Here is a 20492-nt window from a genome sequence, read left to right on the forward strand (position 1 = left end):
AATAATGCATCTGCGTGACTTAGGTCTTACTAATTCAGCGAAGACAGACGATAATAAAACAGTAGAGGGAGATGTCATCTCTGAGTGCTCTGGCTGTGTGGACGGAGTGCACCCCTAATTTACAAGACAATGGTACGAACCTGCCAGCAGCAGCGGCAAGGCGGCCACAGTTACCAAACTCATACAGGAAGTGCTTTATTTTGCTTTCAAAATAATAACTCCAAACATGGCACTAAGAAATGGCTGGTACAGCACTAATACAGTAAACCACTGACACTAGGCTACAGATACTGTTACTGCTAGTATACTACTACTAACAACTACTAATAGTAATGTTCATAATTATGATGACTAATAATGATAACAACAACAACAATACTACTACTACTACTAAGCATAATAATAATGAGGATGGCTGATGATTATTATTATCATTATTGATGTTGTTGTTGTTGTTGTTGTTATCATTTTAACTTAACAACAACAATAAAGCCTTGTGGTGTACAGACAACAAAACTTGCATCATCTCTGATTTTGTGCTTTATTTTTGTTGATTTCATTCTGACTGCTTTTTTTTTTCTTTACCTTCATACTAATTGTAGTTCAAATAATAATTATTCTTATATATGTATTAAATTGTTCAATGACATTATTTTACTATAATCAGTATTATTATAAGAGCAAAAACAATAATAATTCCAATAATTAAACCACTACTGCTGCCACAAGTACCACTAAATTACATTATTATTGTTATTGTTGTTGTTGGTCATTAATATTACTACCACTCATAATGTTGTTTATTTAATTCACACACACACACACACACACACACACATACACACACACACACACACACACACACACACACACACACACACACACACACACACACACACACACACACACATATTTCTTTGTTTTTTCACTCACACATTTCTTTGTTTTTTAATCAACTTCAATACAGACAGATTTCGCGACTTCATTTTGAAGGTCAAAAGACTCCGTTTCCTGTTTGGTCGTGGCTGACGCGCGGTGTCTTGACGCTCCTGCCAGTTGCGCTGAGTGTGAGGAGCGCACAGTGAAGTGAGCGGGGAGCGCTGGTGCGGCGTCGGGATCTACAGTGAAACCACCATGCGTCGGAGCCGTCAGCGGCAGCTGGAATGAGCCAGCTGAACGTGTCGGATCAGACGGACTCTCTCATACTGCGCGGCTTCCTTTTCAGCTCCCTGCAGAAGATGGTGGCCGGCGGGTAGCTGCAACTTTGGACTCCTTGGTTTTTCCTTGGCAAGCGCACTGAACCAGTTGGTGAGTGTCCGCTCCGTCGTTGCGCACATAACTACGCTCTAATACTCCACAGGTAGGCTATCAAACGATGCTCATAACATACCAGCAAGGTTTCTATAAAGGTGCACAAAGCATTGCCTGGAATAACAGAGCATCATTTATGGGCGCGTATGGCATGGTGGAGCTGTCCTCTGCACTGAGATTGACAAAAAGAAGAATCAAAACAGCAACATGAGCACAAGCGCAAGAACAGATCCCTCATGTGATCAATTCATCAACTTCATCCATTCATATCTGGTCTCTGCGTGGCTTTGTTAGGCACAGGCGTCAGTCCAGTCACCTCCAGCACCTGTCACCTCCAAACAGGCTGACCTGAATCAGCAGTATTGTATGAACCCTCTCAGCCGTTTCAATTTAATTGCTGCAGGCCTCCAGCAATGAGCCCTGCTCTCCCTACATGCAACTAGGATGAATGTTATGTTGTGGCTGCTGAAGACTCACAGGCATGAGCTACAGTGGCTTTATTAAAAGCTAGTGACCTTCAGTCAGTGGTCAGCACATGGCAGACAACCATGACCACTGACAAAAACCTGCTTTATCCACAGAACAGTGTACAGCTTACATCAGATTGATGCTACCTATTATCAGGAGGAGTGATTTTTAATAGTCACAGTCATGCTAGTCCTAAAAAGATGGCCACATTGTAGTTTTTGAAGGCTGATACCAATATTTTCAGACTGAAATCATCAATCGTTGATACTTTGTGTCAGAATTCAGTATTTGTTGGTTTGAGCATGTTGCTGCCAAAGTGGAAGCACTCAGCATTGCCCTCAAACTGGGCTCTTGTTTCTGAAGCTATATAGACCACAGTGGGACAAAGCTCTCCATCAAAGGTTAGTGAAGGTTGGTGTCAGACTCACTACTGTCTTTAACTGCAGAATTTATTTACATGCATAATTTAAGAATTAAATGAATAAATAAAGCGTGCAGAGAAAATGAAGCGTTGAGGTTTTCTTGACGGTTTCCTGTAGCTGAGGTCAGACAGGAGCCTCCATTGTCTCAGAGGTGGACAAGATCTGACATTTAATAAAAGGACCATATCAGCAAAACCACATATATGTCTAACACTCACTAAGAAACCTATTAAAAGGTGGGTACACATAGCCAGCTCTTTTATAGATGTGCACAGAAAGCCCCCTGAACAACCTTTAGTCTCTGTGGTTGGGTGGACAGAGAACACAAGCGTTGCCAGATCAGAAATGTTCCCAGACTAAGAGGGGCAGAGGGTCAGATGCTAGTATGGCATCTGTCCTTGTGGATGTACAAACTGTGATTTGTGCTTCATTCCTGGTGTTTCTATAATCTGTCTGGTCAATTCTCACACTTGGTCCAAAATGTCAAGCAGGGAAAAGTGAAGCCTGGGGTCAGTGAGGCAGCATTGCTCTCCAATCTAGTTTTAAGTCTTTTCCCGTTATTATACAATTCCAGTTCATGAAAATGACAATGAAGTTTTTATTAGATATCACTGCTCATGCTTCCCTCCAAACAAACAAGAAAATATGTTATTTCCTGCTTTCATGAACTGGCTATAGGTTAAATTGACTTAGATCCGTCAGCTGGTAGAAAAATGACCATTCATTTACATTTACTGAGGCCTGTACTTTCCCTGAACTCAGGGTAACAAGGTATTTGAGTTAAAACTGCAACAATACCTGTCCAACACATGACTATAAGCATAAAACTACTCAATAAGCACTTTGACATGTGCTTTATTTTCAGCGGTTGGCACATTGTATTGTTAATTAACGCTATTCGTCATTTAATATTTTCCCATGGGAGGTGGAGGTGCTTTGACCCGCGGGTCATGGCGGCCAGCCTGCTCTGTGCCATCACTGTCAGATGAATCATCTGACTTCCTATCATCCGTCCTCCTTCTACATCCAGCGCTTTTCTTGGAAATCATGCCTCATGTCACTCCGTGTTAAGACAGATGATGCCATGGCATCCCCGCCCGTTCTGCCTCTTGAGTCCCAGAGGTGCCGGCCTTTGTTGCTCAGTCCTTTATCGCTGACCCTCTGTACGGCAGTGGTCAGGCTAATCTTTATCTTGGAGAGCCCAAGGAGCAAAGGCTGCTTTCATAATCAGCAATCAGGTTAATGTTTTACCAGTGAGATCAGCTGGATCTTAAGTAGCGTGCGCTCACGATAAGCTTATCCTGACCTTCCATGTAAAACAGCTTTGTCCATTAAAGAGCCAAGAGAAGGAAGGAAATGGTTGTGGATTTTGAGGTAAGTTTTGGTGGGTTATTGAAAGCCTCTTTTGATATTTTTGAACTAAAGCTGCTAACAGTTGATATCCCGTAGCAATGTTCCAGTAGCTAAAGACATGCACTAACTTTTGATGCGGACCATGTTGAATCAAGCACAATACGTTTTATTCAGTGTAATTTATCAGTCCGACTTGCTGTCCATATTTGATATAATCACATCATGGTTGGTTTTATGTGGCTCTCATTCCAGTCGTAGTCAATGGAGCTCACGAAAAATGACAAAAATTGGAAGTATTCTGTGTTTCCAGCAGCTCAAATATGAGATGCGGTTCTCAGCAACAAGATAAATTAAAGCTGTCAACTGTCACTTATCATATTTACCCCTCCATCATTTAATTCTCATTGATTTGCACCTTGCCACTTTGAGGATGGAAATAACCATTTGTGAGGCTAAATGCTAGTCATTCATTATTCCTCTGTATTGACCAGTGACCTATGAGAGTTTGCCTAAGTCGGTGCTTCTGTAAAGCCCATTGCCCTTTAGCGTGACCTATGGTCGGTTGCCATTTGATTTGGTGTGGCTACTTTCATCTTTCTGCTATGAAAACATGTCAGTCAAGGCTTTCCCTGCTTGGGAAAAAAATATCAGACAGACATGGTTTTCAATAGGCCGAAGATTGCAGCACACTCGGATCACCCGCCGTGACTCTGACCTGGCGCTATTGGAGATTTTTCAGTGTCACCTCTCCCATTGAAAGCCTCTTCATACTGATTAGAAGGTGAGAGGAACCGTAGGTGAGATGGTATAGCTCGTCTATGGAGATAAAAGCTTTTTTTTTTTTTTTTTTTGTAATTCCTTGACAACCTTTCAGTCCATGGATCGATGACCTTTTCAATGTATCAGATTCATAATAGAATCAGCTCGTCCCTCATAATTACCTCATGGAATGAACGATATGTAGCTCCGATACTACATATAAAGGTTTGTCAAACATTAACCGTGTAAAGTGCTCCTTTTTGTTGACTGCCAAATGGAGAGTTGTTAAGAGGGCAGTGGGACAGTTATTTGAATTGCATTTCAGTGGGTCGCATCATTTAATCATCGATTTCACTCAAGTTGCCTCCTCAAAGGTGCACATTGGTGGCTCCAAAAGGCAATGAGAGGGAACTGTCTGAAACTCCTGGGCTTCAATAAATTTGGCTATTCAAGCAAGACTTCATGTGATGGCTGAAAGCGGCACCAGGTGATGTACACGAGGCAAGGTGTACTTTGTGCAAGAAGGTTTTCAAACCGGACACAATGGGAATACAGGCGGTGGAATCCCACATGCAGAGTGATCAACACAAAACCGCCCGAGTAACTGATGTGTTTTTTTTTTTTTTTTTTCCCTTCAGTTTTGGTTATTGTAAAATCAGTCTCAAATTTTATTTTGACTTGCATTAAAAAAGAGTCTTAAATCTAACTTCCCTTAAGCCTTAAGCTGTTGCTTGAGTTACTCGACGTCAAACCCGAATCCCCTGACATCTATCGGTCAAATACATGCTGCTGAATTTTGCTGAATTTGCCATCTGTCTTCAATGCCACGCACGTGAAATTTATTGGCAACGAAGACCAGCCAATAGCAGATGGCGGATTTAATCGGGTTAGACCGATTTACAGGTTCACTGATATTGCAGGCCGATATCTGTCTTTTTTTTTTCATACTGGATTTTGTCCATGTCTTCCATTATGAAAGAGGGTATTCTCTGTTTTTTAAGATTTCTAATATTGTTTCATCTTTGAACTTCTTTTTCCTTAAATTTTCTAATTTAAAGATATTAAATAAAGGCACAAAACAAGTTGAAGAATCAGTATCATCTTAAATAAATCTTAAATTTTAGGCCCATGCCTTTTAATGTGAGGTGTGTGGCTTTATGCATATTTGGGTTTTGTGTTTAGTTGGCATGTTGGTGGCTTCAGATTGCAATGAGAAGTAACTGTTGCAATGGAAAGTTCTGTTAATTGTAGTGTCCAGAAATCATGTAGTGTGCATGGTGATGTCAGTAATGTGCACACAGCATGCTCATGTTGAGTTAAAGAGAGGAATGAAAATGAATATAGGTGAGATGGAGAACTCTGTTTTCTCTGTTTAAGAGGCAGTTTGGATTTCGCACCTCAGTTACAGTTTGGCACTTTTTGTGGCTGATAAGTGTGCATGACCCAACACCAGAATTTTATTTTGGCACTATGGCAACCTGACACCATCTCAGTTCATGGAGATGTGACTTGCCTCTTTGCTGCTGCCCTGCTTTATGATTCAGGCTGTATTTTTTTTTTTTTTTATGTGGAAATAGTTCCCAGTGCAGCTTTAATCACAAACAAGAACACAACAAAGCAGTTGATGTTTGCGGTAATGCAGGGTGGCAGTGAGTGCTGGTTCTACAGTGCAGGAAGATGAACTGTCTTTTTTTGGGTCCCGGCCACTGCCTCCCCCCTTGACACACACACACACACACACGCGCACGCACACACTTTCCAGGGTTGCTATAGTGCCAGAGGCCCATGGGTGCTAGCCAGCGTGCGAGAGCAGCACGTGCACCCATAGCCACCCAAGCTGCATAACAGTTTACACGACAGTCTCTCTGAGAGATTGCAAAGGGAGGAGGTCAGCCTTGGATCCACTTTAAAAACAAGAGGCTGTGGGCGATGACGTGCGAATGCGGCAGCAGCGAGCGCTGTCCTTGCGGTCTCACACATGTATCGGACATGTGTGAGACGTACAGTAGATTTATGCTCTTGTCCTCACTGTAGCTAGTCAGGTCTGACTGATAGCATTTTATTTTTATTTTTTTGAAGCCCGGCACTATTTGTGGACTGAAACCGCCAGTGGCCGATTCCTAGCATTTTTTACATTTCACAGTTTCCATGTCAAAGAAATTCCAAGCATGCAGCACTTCCTCCAGATTTGTTGCATTCATTAATAGGTGGAAAACAATATTTACATCATAATGGGACACTAAAAGTCCATTTAAACCCAGGATATTATCCTATCCAGGCATACTTTCTTGGATTCTGATCTGAATAAATTCTTTGGTATTGGATCAGTTCTACAACAAATACTGGTATGCAAACAATCAAAAGTCTCATTTCACTCCTTCATTTTGAACTTGCAGTCCCAATGTGTCAATGCATGGCCTCATCAGTTTAATCTATAAGCACACCAGCCTTGTATCAGACAGTCAAAGGCCTCCAGTCTATGTGCTTCATCACTTAGGCCAATTAGACTGATTTGGGATACATCAATAGCAGCACTGGTATCATGAGCGGCCAGCAGCACGCTAATATAGGACAGAGGGCAGCATGTTTTTGTGCCTCACATGTCGGACCTCTTTGATGGGGGGAACTAGAACATACTGCTGTCATTTGTGCCCAGTAACCCCAAGCTCATGCTATAAGTCTATATCGCGCAGTAAAAATGAATGGGATCACTGCCCAGATCTGGCTAATAAAAAAGGTTTGGTCCTTTGAAAGAGGAGGCGCTATAAAAGTCGTGCTTGCAGACCACAGCCTGTGTTTTTCTGTTGTGGCCATGTTGTTTTGTTTGCTACGGATCCTCCCCGAGGCCTATGCCAGGGATGCCTGCCAGCCATTCTTTACAACTCTCCGTCAAATACGCTAATTGCTCTAAATAGCTGTGCATCCATTGTTGTGATTGACCCTCGAAAATGCCATGCAATCTGTCTCATATTTGGCAAGCGCAGAGGGTACTTTGTCTCTATAGGCTCGCATCTCTGTTTGCCTCATTCTGCATAATGATTTGCTTCTGTTTTTGGACTTTGGAACACAGTTAATTACGGGAGCGAGCTTGCTTTTACTGTTAGCGACGCTCTTTGGACCTGTTTATCAGCAAACTTACAATGGAATCATGCTTTCCATAAACATGGCCTCCTTTTACTGTTGAGGATACGAGGGTTTACTGATGATCTGATGCTGATATGAGAGTTTTGCTGATAGCTGAGTGTTTTTCTGTTTTTGTTGTTGTTGTTGTTGTTGTTGCTGTTTGTTCAAGAAATTCATTGTCCTTCATTGTCAAAAGCCTCTGAAACAGCATTTAGACCATCGTGTGACACCAAAGCGTCACACTGGTTTCACTGCATGTCTAACGGGCATCCGACATAATACTAAAACAATATTCACACCATCAGATTGTTTCGTTGACTGTCTGGTATTTATTACAAGTCAAAATCCAGCCTCATATGTTGGTCTAACCCTCACATACAGTGAAAGTTGTTTCAAAAAGAAAAATGTGGAAATTTTGAAGCCACCCCCAATTTCTTTCTGAAATGCCTCCCTTCCATTGAGGAGCACTGTGTAGTTTTGACAAATACTTGTTTACATTGGCCAGCTATTATATATGCATTTTTTAAACTTTAATCTGACAAATCAAAAGACAAACATCAAAAAGCACTCTTAACCAAACACACGTATAGAAGATGCTTTTTTGAGTCGTAGGAACTTTTCACCCATTTTTACCCTGAGGATAGTTTTATTTGTTTGTTTCTATGAACGATGTAATATATTGTATAAACTATAGGATTTTTTTTTTTTTACTTCTGGGATAAAATCTATCTCTGAAAACTACATATTGCACCTTTAAGCAAATGATCTGCCAAGTGAAAGTGTATGCTGAAGGCTGTGAGGCTGCGGGGCTTCTCAAACATGAAAGCAGGCGTCCGCGGTGGAAGAAAGGGGCCCGGGCTCAGCGCGCAGCCAGGGAGATCTGCCGGGATGTTTGCAAGATCTAAAGGGAGGGTGTGATCGCGCTGTCTCATTAGATCAGCGTAACCTCTTTGTCTCTGCCTCTCGCTCTGCTGTTGCTCGGAAAGGAGCAGATTAAAAAGCAGCTTTGTGGAAACGCAGCGCCGATATCCACTCGTAGTTTGACTTTTGATTTTCCGCGTGTGCCTTTGAGCTTCTGTAGACCTGTTCACGTCCAACCACTGAGCAAATCTTGTGCTTTTGTATTTCCTCTTAGGTTTGTGCTTATTTCATCCTAATATCTCACATATTTCCACATGTTTTTATCATTCCATTTCTACATTCCTAACGCTGTAATTCTGTATATTCTCATTATTTTCTTTCTCTTGGTTGTATCCTGATGCTATTTGCTGCCACTGCTGCCTGAATTTCATCTTATTTTGACAGACTAAAAAGATTCAGACAGTTCCACGAGCAGAAAGACCAACGTACAGAATATAAAGATAGTCCGTCTGTGCTCTGCCTCCCCTCCTCCACTGTATAACTGCCTATAACAATGGTGCAGTTTCCATGGCAGCTAGTGCATGTTAAGCTGTAGGATAATAGGGGGAAAAATGGCAGAGGGGCAGGAAATAATCACAGGGAATGAGGAACTAAAAATAGCGAGGGAGTAATCCCAGGCATTATTTATTCATCTAAAACTTCACACGTCTTCGTCGGCTCTGTAAACATCATTTCCTCCGCTGTTTTCTGACCTAATCCTCCCCCCCTCGGCCTCACCGACTAACACTCTGCGTTTAGGGATGATAAAGTCAAACCCTCAACGCTATAAGGATGACATGCTCTAGCTGATCGCAGAGCGTTGGTGCTGATGTTTGGTGTTTTTTTCTAAGTGCATTGCCTACTGTACATTCCAGAGAAAGCAAAGAGAGAGAGAGAGAGCGGTTTGTTAGAATCGCAGTCCTTGTCAAAGTGAAAGTCAGCATCTTTTGTTTCTTGAGGGAAACTGGTTTGGATTTCTGCAAACGCCCAATTATCATTCCCACAGGCTAATTATTATTGCTAACTAATATATTTTTTTTTTTGGCTCAGAAGGAGAGAGGAAGAGTAATGAGAGCGGGGTTGGACTTGGAAAAGATTCAAATTACCTCAGCTGAACTAATGCCGTGCAGCTGAAAATACCTCCACAGTGGCACCTTATCAATATGTAATTAAATGTCTCTCTAAATGGGATGGATATGTAATGAAACCTGCTGATATAATAAATTACCAGAAAATGGAACAACAGTTTAATACTTGCCAGCGCAAGGGAATTCACAAAGGCTTGGAGGTTTTTGGAAAACTGGCCGGTCATCGGTCATCTTAGCCCCTTGAACCCTGCTTTCCCCTTAAATTTCAACTTAAGTAGCTTCAGGAGTATTTTTCCATGGAGCATCACATCCATACTGTGTCTCAGCTGGTTGCAGCTCCATCACACTGATATTGAGTGAAATATTCAACCACAACATGCTGCTGTTTTTATAGCTATAGTCTTGTGCATCATGTTCTAGAGCGAAAGGGTAGGGTTTGTAGCTCTATATGACAGTTTTGTGTATGTAATTGATACAGGCTATTCTGTGATATGCGATATATAGTAAGATAATCAGTTGTGATATGTCACGATATCTGTAACCGAAGAAGAAAAAACACATTTGGAACAGGCAAAATAATTTTCCAATAAGCTGGACTCAGTCATATTTTTTGGTGTTTTTAATCTGCACAGCAACATGAGCACAACAGAGCAGTTCCAGTTTAAATACCTAAAGGCAGGGAACAAAAGCCACCTCATAGGAACTCACATGTGCATCTGTGGAAATGAAGTTGAAAACTCAAATATCGATATTTTTGTACAGGTGTATCGATTGTGGATCACAAGAGGAAGTATCAGGATATTTTGTCTCCCAGTTTGTGAGGCTGAGGCGGGCTCAGGCCTGTTATACATGTAGCCTAGTTCACTCATTCCAATGACGCTGGAGTCCGTAGACTGAGTGCCTCTCTCCCAGTGTTAGATTGATGAGAAAGAGAATGGAGTTCAGCCTCGGGCAGTGTGTGTCTGTGCTGTATGCACAGGACCGGCTGGCTAACTCGCGCCACCAATATGTGTCATTGTATCTTGCACAGAGAGGAGTCCAAAATTCAGCAGCAAAAAACAGTATTTTTGTACTGAAGCTACCAATATTTGATGCCAATATTGTATATCTATCATGCCAAAAAAAAAACAACTAATTTCCACAGAATTTTACTCTTGTGAGGGTGGACAACATTTAAACCATTATGGGGTATTAAAACCCAGACTATGAACTCTGAAATACCAGACTTTGTATTACTTTTTTGAATGGAAGCTTGGTTTGACATTTTCTCCCTGTGAGAGAGGAAGGCGAGGGAGTGCGTCGGGGTTTGTTTGTTGCCTGGATGCTGAAACCTCTCAGCACCTCTCCATTTCTCCGCAGCGCTCGCTCCCCCTGTCCATGGTGCTGAAAACATCCATTTCCCAGTAGTGAAATGTGTGTTGAGAGGAAAGAGACACGGGGTCCTTGGACTTGCGTTTCCATTTACAGTGAGGCGGGGGCTCTCTCATGAGCCGGCGCGGCTTCTTATGAATAGAGCCGGCCTCACCAGTGCGTCGAGTGCTGTGCAGAATTGGAAGCTCGGAGCCATCAGAGATATTAGTGAATGATGTTGTTGCTGGGCAGTGAATGTGAGGGCCTCAGTGAAAAGTTCTGTCATATACTACAGGCTTCAGAGCCGCTGTTAAACAGGTACAAGAGCAGATAGATGAGAGAGCCCCCCTTTTTTTTTTTTTGCACAGACTGACACGATATCATGAGGGAATAATTTTAGCTGCGTGATTATATTACACACTGGCCCTATCACATAGAGGGTTTTCAAATACATATAATTGGCTGCTAAATTGTAGAGGTCAGTGTGTTTGGAAATAGCTCAGGTAGCAAATTGCGGCATTAATTAGCTCCCGTTTAATTGCAGCGCTATCACCGGCTCGGCGTTATCAAAGAGGAGAGGTGGAATACACTCGTCTCTCCGTCCACTCTTTTCACTCGGCATCTCGGCAAACAACACTTGACCTTCCATCGAAAGGCATTCGTAACCGCACCGCTTTGTGTAACGTGCTGTATACCTGCAGCTTTTTCCGATGTCAGACAGAGATGGCGTGGAAATCACGGTATCTAGGTCGAACGGTTGACAAGATAATCCTATCTAAGCTGTAGTTGGATTATCTGCTAAACTAAAACCTGTTTCAGATGATATGTCACTGGCTGTCCAATTTTTAATCCACGGGAAGTGTCACTTTAATTATTCAGCTTAATGAAAGGTACCGACCAGATGTTCTAATTAGGATTAGACTGATACAGGCCAATACTGATAGTCATACTGATATTTTTGGATCTGAGTGTCTGAAATCTGATGTTTTGTGCCTGCGTCAAAAAGCTCCAAAAAATAGAAATTCAGTTAGCTGTGTACTTGTCAAGCCTCGGTAACCCTCCATTGAAAGCCAGACTAATAAAACTCTTATAGGTGGGTTTGCAGCTCTTTAAGGCAGAGAGTGAAGCAGGTTTCACTGCGGGCTTTACAGACTGTTGAGTAAAATCCTCCCACACCACACCGGGATGATTTCACTGGCCAGACTTCTGAAATAAAGAAATAAAAAAAAATAAATAACATCCATATGGGTCCGGTGCTGCCCGGAGGTCAGCGAATTCTGGGAAAACATTTTAAATATAATCTCGCACCTTATGGGGAGACCCAGTGTGTTTTCGCAGCCCTTACTTTTACTTAATGATACCTGGAACTTTGACTTTACCATTAAAAACAGGCACATTTTCTCAGCTGGTCTTACAGTTGCAGAGGAGATGATTGTATCTTTCACATTGCACAGATGGCACTTTCTACTGCAGGATTACATCACACCAAACCTTAGAAATGTTACTTGCTGGCTTAAGCTTGAGAGTCAATAATAAATAATAGGAATTAAAAGAATGAATACAAATAAATAAAATAAATACATAAATAATTATACTTGATAACCTTGACAATAATAAATAAATAAATATACCTGTGAATGATATCACTGCTATATAACTGTATTTGTATTACATTGCAAACAATAACACAGGTAGGGAAAAGAAAATATTATATGCACACCCATACACACACACACATGTATATACATATGCATACACACACTCATTAAATACATTATTCTTAGATTAGATTCATGCTGTTGCTTTTTCTGATCTTTTGCTTTCTTTTTCCCCCCTCATGTTTATATTTCTGTTGTGGTGACTCACTGCTCTCTAAGTTAACTTTGAAGTTATGTAATTATTCAACATGTCCATGTCTGATTATTCAGAGATCACTGTGGGGTATTTAAGTCACTGATATCTGCACCGTAAAAAGTTGATCACCAAGTAACTGAATAAATAAACGCAGTGGGTCACAGTGGTGCTGCCTGCTACCTGTTTTCTACTAAAAGGCAAACCAGTATTGGTCTAGCTCCAGCTCTAATGAAATGTAGATCAACAGAAATCCTGGCCCCTCATTGATAATCAATTGCCCAGCGTGACGAGGCTGTCAGATCCACTGAGGGAGCGGGGACAGACGCGCTGCGCCAAGGCTGTGTCCTCTAGCTGCCTGATGGCTCTGCCTGGCCCTGATTGCACTCCTGTTGTCTCACCGCCTGTCGCGTGCAACAGCAGTGGAGGACGTTTTCAATCTAATTGTGGCCTGTCTGCTCTGTCCTCTCAGCCAGGATAAAGAGGAGCTTTGACATGTTGGGGCTGAGAGAGAGAGAGAGGGGGGGAGGGAGGGAGAGACATAAAACAATTTTCTGCCCTCCCCTGGATGCCTACCATACAATCCCACTGAAAGGCCATGTTCAGCGTATCATTACACCAGCAGACTGTCTTTCTACACTGCAAAAACGCAAAATCTTACCAAGATTATTTGTCTTATTTCAAGTCAAAAATGTCTTATTTCCAGTCAAAATATCTCATTACACTTAAAATAAGACATGATCGCCTCAGAAGTAAATTGTTTTTAGACAATTTTCACTTATTTCAAGTGAAAATTCACTTGAAACAAGTGAAAATTTGCTTGTTTCATTGGCAAAATTTGCCAGTGGAAAAAGTAAAAATTCACTTGAAATAAGTGAAAATTAGCTAGAAACAAGAAACAAATTTTGCCAATGAAACAAGCAAATTTTCACTTGTTTCAAGCAAATTTTCACTTGAAACAAGAGACAATTGTCTAAAATCAAGTTACTTCTGAGGTGATCATGTCTTATTTTAAGTGTAATGAGATATTTTGACTAGTAATAAGACATTTTTGACTTGAAATAAGACAAATATTCTTGGTAAGATTTTGAGTTTTTGCAGTGTATCAGACACTTCCCTTTGAAATCTGAGCAAACTGGCTTGATCTCTGTCAAAAACAAGGGGGAAAGGCAATGAACAACTTAGCAAGAATTTCCCCAAAAATTAGGGGGAAAAAAAGAAATGACATGAAAGTAAACAACTAAGAAAAAATCCTGAAAATTAAAGAAAGAAAAAAAATGAGAAAAGAAAATGACTGGAAAATTAAAAGAAAAAAAGAATTTTTCCCTAACATAAGTTTATATAAATAATTATAAAAATTGTAAGTATAGTCATATAGACATTTCCCTAGTTTTTTGATAATTTTCTAATAATTCTCTCTCTCTCTCCATCTTGCTCTCTCTCCCTCTTGAAATTTTCAGGTCATTTCTTTCTCTCGTAATTTTTATCGTAATTTTGAACAACACTATCACTGACAAAACTGCTGGCCAGAGATGAAGGATGCCAGTTGCTGCAACTTTGGTCTCATTTGTTTATTATATCAAGGCATCTCAGTTCATTGCAGTGATGTGTTGCTGTTTAAAATGCTACATGTAGCACGTTTAAATCTGCTGTACAGAACTTTCCAGTTCTGTATGATTTGTCTCCCTCTTGTGGCAGTAAATTACACGCTACTTAAAAAACACACTTTGGGGTCACTCAGGGGAATGCGGCTCAATACTTGCATACAGAGAAAAACAGGAGACACTAATCTTTGACAAAGTCATAAAATTGTCAGACAAGGCAGTTAGCCATGCTGAAATATTAATTATTCAGTTCTGACGTGTGGTTGATGGAAAACACATCACTACAGTTCAGTTGTGTGCCTGCGCTGGAACCTCAGTGCAGGCACCAGCTTTGCAATGCTTGCAATGATACAAAATGCATGTTTTATTGGTGGATGTAAGGCTTAATCACTGAAGCAGATGGCTGCCCACCCGAGCCGGCTTCTACTCAAGGTTTTTTCTCGTTAAAAGTTTTTTGTTTATTTTTCCTCAGCACTGTCGCCACGTCCTTGCTCATGTGGGAGAGATTTTGGCTCATGGGCTGAACCACAATTTGCTGAGTGAAATTAAATTGAAAATGAAAATTTTGCGAACTCATTTAGTGCAAAATTGAATGTAGCGAATGTTTATTTATATGCAAAAATTCCATTTTGAATCCATGGCAAAGACATCCAAATAAAGGAACTTTAGTCCATAGGCCACCAGTTGATGGGGTTCAGATCAGGGGCCCTTCATATGTCACATTTGTTTGTCTGATTAACTTTTGAACTGCAACAATCTCCACTCTTCATGGAGAGGTAGTTCTTTGAATGGGATCATTACTTGTGAATTCAGTTATGGTGAAATTCAGCTATTGCTCATCGCTGGGAGTAGCCTGTCCTCAGATGCAACTTTGACAACCACTGCTTTATTCTCTTTAGAGGGCCGTGTCAGGGGTAAGCTATCCAAAACATCAGGTGATGATTTGTATGGTCAGCTGGGCCAGACTTTGGAGAAAGCAATTAAAGATGAAAGGAAATGACTAGAGATAGAGGTGGACAGCCAGAATGAGAGAACACACCCGCTGTCAGCCATACAAAAGCAGCCATTTCATTGTATTTACACTGCAACGCCCATATCAATCATCCCTCCCTTTATATGAGCGCAAATTAGCGTCATAGGCTCAGTTGTCAACTGGAGGGGAACGTCTGATAATGTTAAACTGGTGGAAGAAATATGCTGCAGCTGATAAAAGCATTAAAAACCAGAACCAGGGGACAATATACTGTATTTCAGTGCTTCAGGCTTACAAATGGCCAACCTGTGGCCATTTCCTTGAGGTCTAGATTGTGTTCGTGTGTGTGCCTGGATTTATGGCTGCACGTGCATGTCAGTGTTAACTCTCATGTCATTCCTTTGTTGAAAGAGAGATGGGAAATGGGATTTTTGCTCAACAACAAGGTATGGTTATTTAAAGAGAGGCAACACCACAAAAGACAGAGATGGGGAGGCAAAGTGAGATAGTGAGAGAATGGATTCGACTCATATGTTTGCCTGCCAGAGGTGCTTTTTCTACATCGTTGCCATAGCAACAGCAGTTCGCCCTGTGTGTGCGTGTATGTGTGTGTCCGTGTGTGTGTGTGTGTGTGTGTGTGTGAGAGAGAGAGAGAGACAGAGAGAAAGAGAGACAGAGGATGTAATTCTGCCTGTCACCAGTATAGCCTAGAGCTGACTCCCCAACTACTGGTTGCCATGAGACCAGACAGATACATCCTCCGCTTCCTTGATAAACCTTGATGCTCAAATCACGAAAACAGATTAAGTACATTTTACTTGCTGAAATATGTCCAAGTTAATGGCTAACACTGGGCCCCATATTCAAAAAAAAGTAATATATCACTATTTGTTGCCGATTTCAAAGAAACTGTCATCTTCTACTTTGTGTACAGCACAGCGCACTGCTCAACAGGGGTGAAAAGAGCCATCAAAATATCTAAGTCAAGTATGTTGCTATGCTGAAATTCTACTTAGGTAGATGTCAAAATGCTGGTGTAAAAATGAAAAGTAGCTTATTTAAGATGCTCTCTGGGTAAAAGTCACCGATTTCTCTCTTTAACAACAAATTGCTGCACATTTTTGTCCCCGTGCTGCTCAAAGGACGAGGCGATGGAGTTCAAAATATGCTATTATCAAAACAAAATTTTAAAAAAAAGGTGCTGCAATTCATGTTCATTCACTGAAATGTCCATGCCCACCCAAACCAAAAGCCCTCAAAGAACTCTTCTCTTTCTGGGAGTGTAGTAGTATTTTATGGAGATGCTCTCGAGGCTAGACGAGAGAGTCACATCGCAGACCTGTTTAATGCTTCTCTCTCTCTCTCTTCCTCCTGTAGAGGAGTCCTGAGATGACGGAGGTGGAGCCAGTGTTGGACTTTGCCTCCTCGGGTCGCTCGGGGAGAAGAAACGCCCTGCCTGACATCTTGGGCTCTCCAGCGGGTGTAAACCCCACAGACCTGCCTCTGAAACTGGCCGAGCTGTCCCTCAAAGGTACACCAGCTCTTTGGCATGTTGTGTATGCATCTCAGCTATGTGTCCATTTCTGATGTCTACCCTTATGCACTCACTCCGGTGGAATACCTACTTCGGACCTATGCAGGCAAGATGCTTTTTCTGACCTTCAGCCGATTTACGATCTATGACACCAAGCCGATGGTCGGCCATTGACAAATGATTGGCCTTGGCGAGCGTCTGTGGCCCCAGTTTTTGTGGTTAGTTGGGCCCCTATCAGCGGTTTTTCGGCCAATTGAGCATTCTGAGTGGAGCCAGTCATTGGGGGAGAGCACTCTGATTGGCCAGTCAGCTAAAAGAATCAGTGTGCAAGAAGAGAAACGCCTCCTCCTTTCATTTTCCACAACCAAAAGACGTAGGCCTGACAACGCCAGTGCCATTTGCAGCTTCCCAGCAGATATATTCATGACTGGGAGTAGCTATATTCAGAAACCGTCTGTGATGAGCGAGAGGACTGTGAAAATGGTAAACAAACGCTGCTTTGTTTATGGTTTGTATATCTGCATTCCTGGGTCCTCCAAGTTCTCTTTTTGAGTGATGAATACAGTCTACCGCCACCTGCTGGTATGGAGAGTTATGTCCTCTCATACAGGTGCAGAACGTGCATGCTAGTTGGCCACTGGCTGAAGTCTTTGCGGTGTGTTCAAGTGCAACAGTCTGCCTTAATTGCCACAAGTTCTTAGGTGTCAGTTTGGAGTGTCTGGGCCTTTAGATTTACAGCTGGGCCAACATATATGACCTATCTGGGCTGTGATCCCAGGCATTCAGACACCCTTTATCTTCCCCTAGCTTTACACAAGTCCCCTATATTCGAGATACATAGGGACCATACATTGTTATGGAGAAGGCATTCATAAATGGATAATTTCATTGTGATTTTCAAACTAATCAGGGAACCCTCATGCTTGGCTTGTGCTAGGTGCATGGTTATTTGAGTTGATACACTTTGTTAATCCCCAAAGGTAAAGTAGGAAATGTCTTTTCATCCTGCGGTTAGGCAGCAGGGTCTCCCATGCTGGAAGATACAGCTTCCACTAAGAAAATGTGGGGGATGGGACTGTGTTGACAGCCAATGAATGGGGCATTTTTGTTCCAGCACACAGCACAGGCCAGAAAGTGACTTTTAGAGCAAGAAATCTCAGCGCCTGGTGAAGTAATCGTTGAGTCATTGGTATTGATCACCAACCCCATCAACCCCTGCAGATATATAATGGCTATTGTGCGCTATGAGGCTGTGAAAATCGTACCTATTGCCCCTTTAAGTAAGTGTACCATAATTCTGATTATGTTTTTCTGGTTTTGTGTGCAGATGGTCCAGGAGGGGCCCAGTCACCTACGGCAGAGGAGCCCCAAGTGCCACCGGAGAGCTCAGAGGGGAACGAGGGATCATAGGGACTCCTATGTTTACTTCCCGGGAGACCTGCATAGATAACCTGAGGGAAAGGATGAAAAATGAGATGGAGGCTTGTTCTATGAAAGCGTGATGATCTGTGGAGAGCCAGTCTGTTTGCACAACAGCTGAACCACAGAGGGAAAGAGATGGACCGACTCCGAAAAGCCTGGAGCTTGGAGCCTAGGACTGTTTCACACTCAACACCATCCGACCAGACTGAGATGTAACTTAATTGAGTGAATGAGTGTACGTGTGTGTGTGTGTGTGTGTGTGTGTGTGTGTGTGTGCATAGGTGGATAATTCGAGTGTACTGTACACTACTATTTTTCTATGATTCATTTGAAACCGAAGAGATTCAGTTCTCAAACTGTATGATGTACTAATTGCTTGCATTTCCTGCTGATTTCTGTTTTATAGTGATGTGTCAGATTTTACATTGGAAATAGCAGGCGGGGAGTTTCGTACTGGCCTGTAGTTGGTTGAAGCTTTTGATTGAGCTGGATGCAATATGGCACATGTGATATAGCAAGAGAGAGTTGTTTGAAGAAAAGCAGAAGACTCCTTTCATCTTACTCTCTAATGGTCTAACATACTTTGCTCTTACATGAGTTTTGAAGAGGAATATGACATCAGATTTGGGAGGAGGGGGTATGGAGGGCCTATTGTACAGTATATATTATAGGGTGTACATATACCGTTTTATCCCCTTACAGTCAGACTGTTTTGATCCAAATAATAATGAACAGGGAACTGATCCATTTTTGAGGTGCCCATACTGCGCAACATTTGCAAGACTCCAAAAACGGGGATAGAAACCATCTGTATCTCGATACATTCCTTTAAAGAAGTAGTGCCACACTGCCAGCAACTTGCACACTGCTTCGTTACAAAGCTGAGAGAAATGATTCCAGTTTAGGTTTTTAATTGCTCAAGGCTGCTTTATTTTACAGACGTCTCCTCTGAAAATGTGCCTAGTGGCAGTTTACCACCGAAAACGCGTGCTGTGTTCTTTTTCTGTGAAGTACTGTTAAAACACAATTTTGGGCTACTGATATTTCCTCAGTTTTAATGGGATATATCATAACACATCTTAATTGCTAGAAGGAAAACCATTTTTGTAACATGCCACCACTTTGCAGATAACATAGCCTTTTGAGGAAAAGCACTCAGTTCACGCCATAACTTTAAGCAGGGTTTTTTTTTTTTTTCCAGTGCAAGGTTTCCTCTCGTCCTAGTGTCAGCAGCATATGCCTGCTGACTGGGCGCGGGAACTCGCATCAAGCAACACTACCATGATGTGTTTCAAGTGCTGAAAATGGCAGCACGCTCGCCTTCTGCCTCTCTGCACGTCTGCAAGGAGGAAAGTCTGTTCACACTCATCAACACATAACCAGAGCTGTGAGAAGGAGGCGACTTGGAGAGCTAAAATGTACAGGAAATACATTGTGTCCACTATCCAATCACTGCTGCTGTATATATTGTACTATTATCCATGTGTGTCATACATGCTGCCTGTATGATTACCTGAATTTATTCACTTAATCTGCAAAGAGATGAATATGTTCTGTAATTGTCTCTATTTGAAGATGTGTTGGCGGTGGCTGTGTCTTTATGTGGTTGTGTTTCACAAATGCAACGAGGAGGGCCCGGGCCCGCTGCTGCCGAGCCTCTGTTCTCGCCATGCTGTACTAACGCTGACAAGAAACTGTTAATAGTCGATCTGAAGGTAAACGGTCAACACTTTTGGAGTGATAAGTCTGAGGTGTGTTTTGTAGTGTCTTGATCTCTTAAGTGGTGCGTATATTTTACTTAGCTGGATTGAATCCCATATGATGATTCTCTCTGGTGGTGAAAAATGCCATAATAAATCCACAAGCTTTATAAAACTGTGCTCATATTTGGTTTCATTCCTAAACCGGTCTTGGTACTTGACTGCATTTATATTTTGGAACATACATTTTGGTTTTCCTTGTTTTCTAGCAACATCTTTAGAAAGACTTTAATAATGACATTTTGTCTATTCAGGGGCTAGTAAATCCCAAACCTCATCTAATTTTTTAAAAAATAGAACGAGTTCTCTGGATGCTGATAATTGCAAGGGTGGCTTGTATAGTAGAGGTTCTTTAAGGACCACACCAGTGGTTTTGCATGTTGAGCATTCATTTCATTCATTCATTTTCCAGACTGCTTATCCTTGTAAGGGTTGCTGGAGCCTATCCCAGCACTCATTGGGCAGAAGGCAGGGGAAACACCCTGGACAGGTTGCCAGTGCATCACAGGGGCAATTTAGCTAATCTGCATGTCACCTCACCTGCATGTCTTTGGACTGTGGGAGGAAACCGGAG

General features: G+C 41.9%; 1 protein-coding gene across 1 annotated transcript; it reads left to right on the forward strand.

The window, feature by feature from the left end:
• The first annotated feature begins 1085 nt into the window (after positions 1-1085).
• LOC115367226 (cAMP-dependent protein kinase inhibitor beta-like) lies at positions 1086-20025 on the forward strand. Its single transcript, XM_030062889.1, has 3 exons — positions 1086-1308; positions 16580-16733; positions 18064-20025. Exons 2-3 carry the CDS (start codon positions 16592-16594, stop codon positions 18144-18146), a joined length of 225 nt encoding a protein of 74 aa, XP_029918749.1. The 5' UTR covers positions 1086-1308; positions 16580-16591; the 3' UTR covers positions 18147-20025.
• The last annotated feature ends 467 nt before the right edge of the window (positions 20026-20492 follow it).

This window comes from Myripristis murdjan, chromosome 11, assembly GCF_902150065.1.
Source record: "Myripristis murdjan chromosome 11, fMyrMur1.1, whole genome shotgun sequence".
NCBI lineage: Eukaryota > Metazoa > Chordata > Actinopteri > Holocentriformes > Holocentridae > Myripristis > Myripristis murdjan.

Coding starts and splice junctions, on each gene's coding strand:
- LOC115367226 (XM_030062889.1), top strand. CDS start 16,592: ATGACGGAGGTGGAGCCAGTGTTGGACTTTGCCTCCTCGGGTCGCTCG. Junction 16,734..18,063: donor GGCCGAGCTGTCCCTCAAAG/GTACACCAGCTC, acceptor TTTTGTGTGCAG/ATGGTCCAGGAGGGGCCCAG.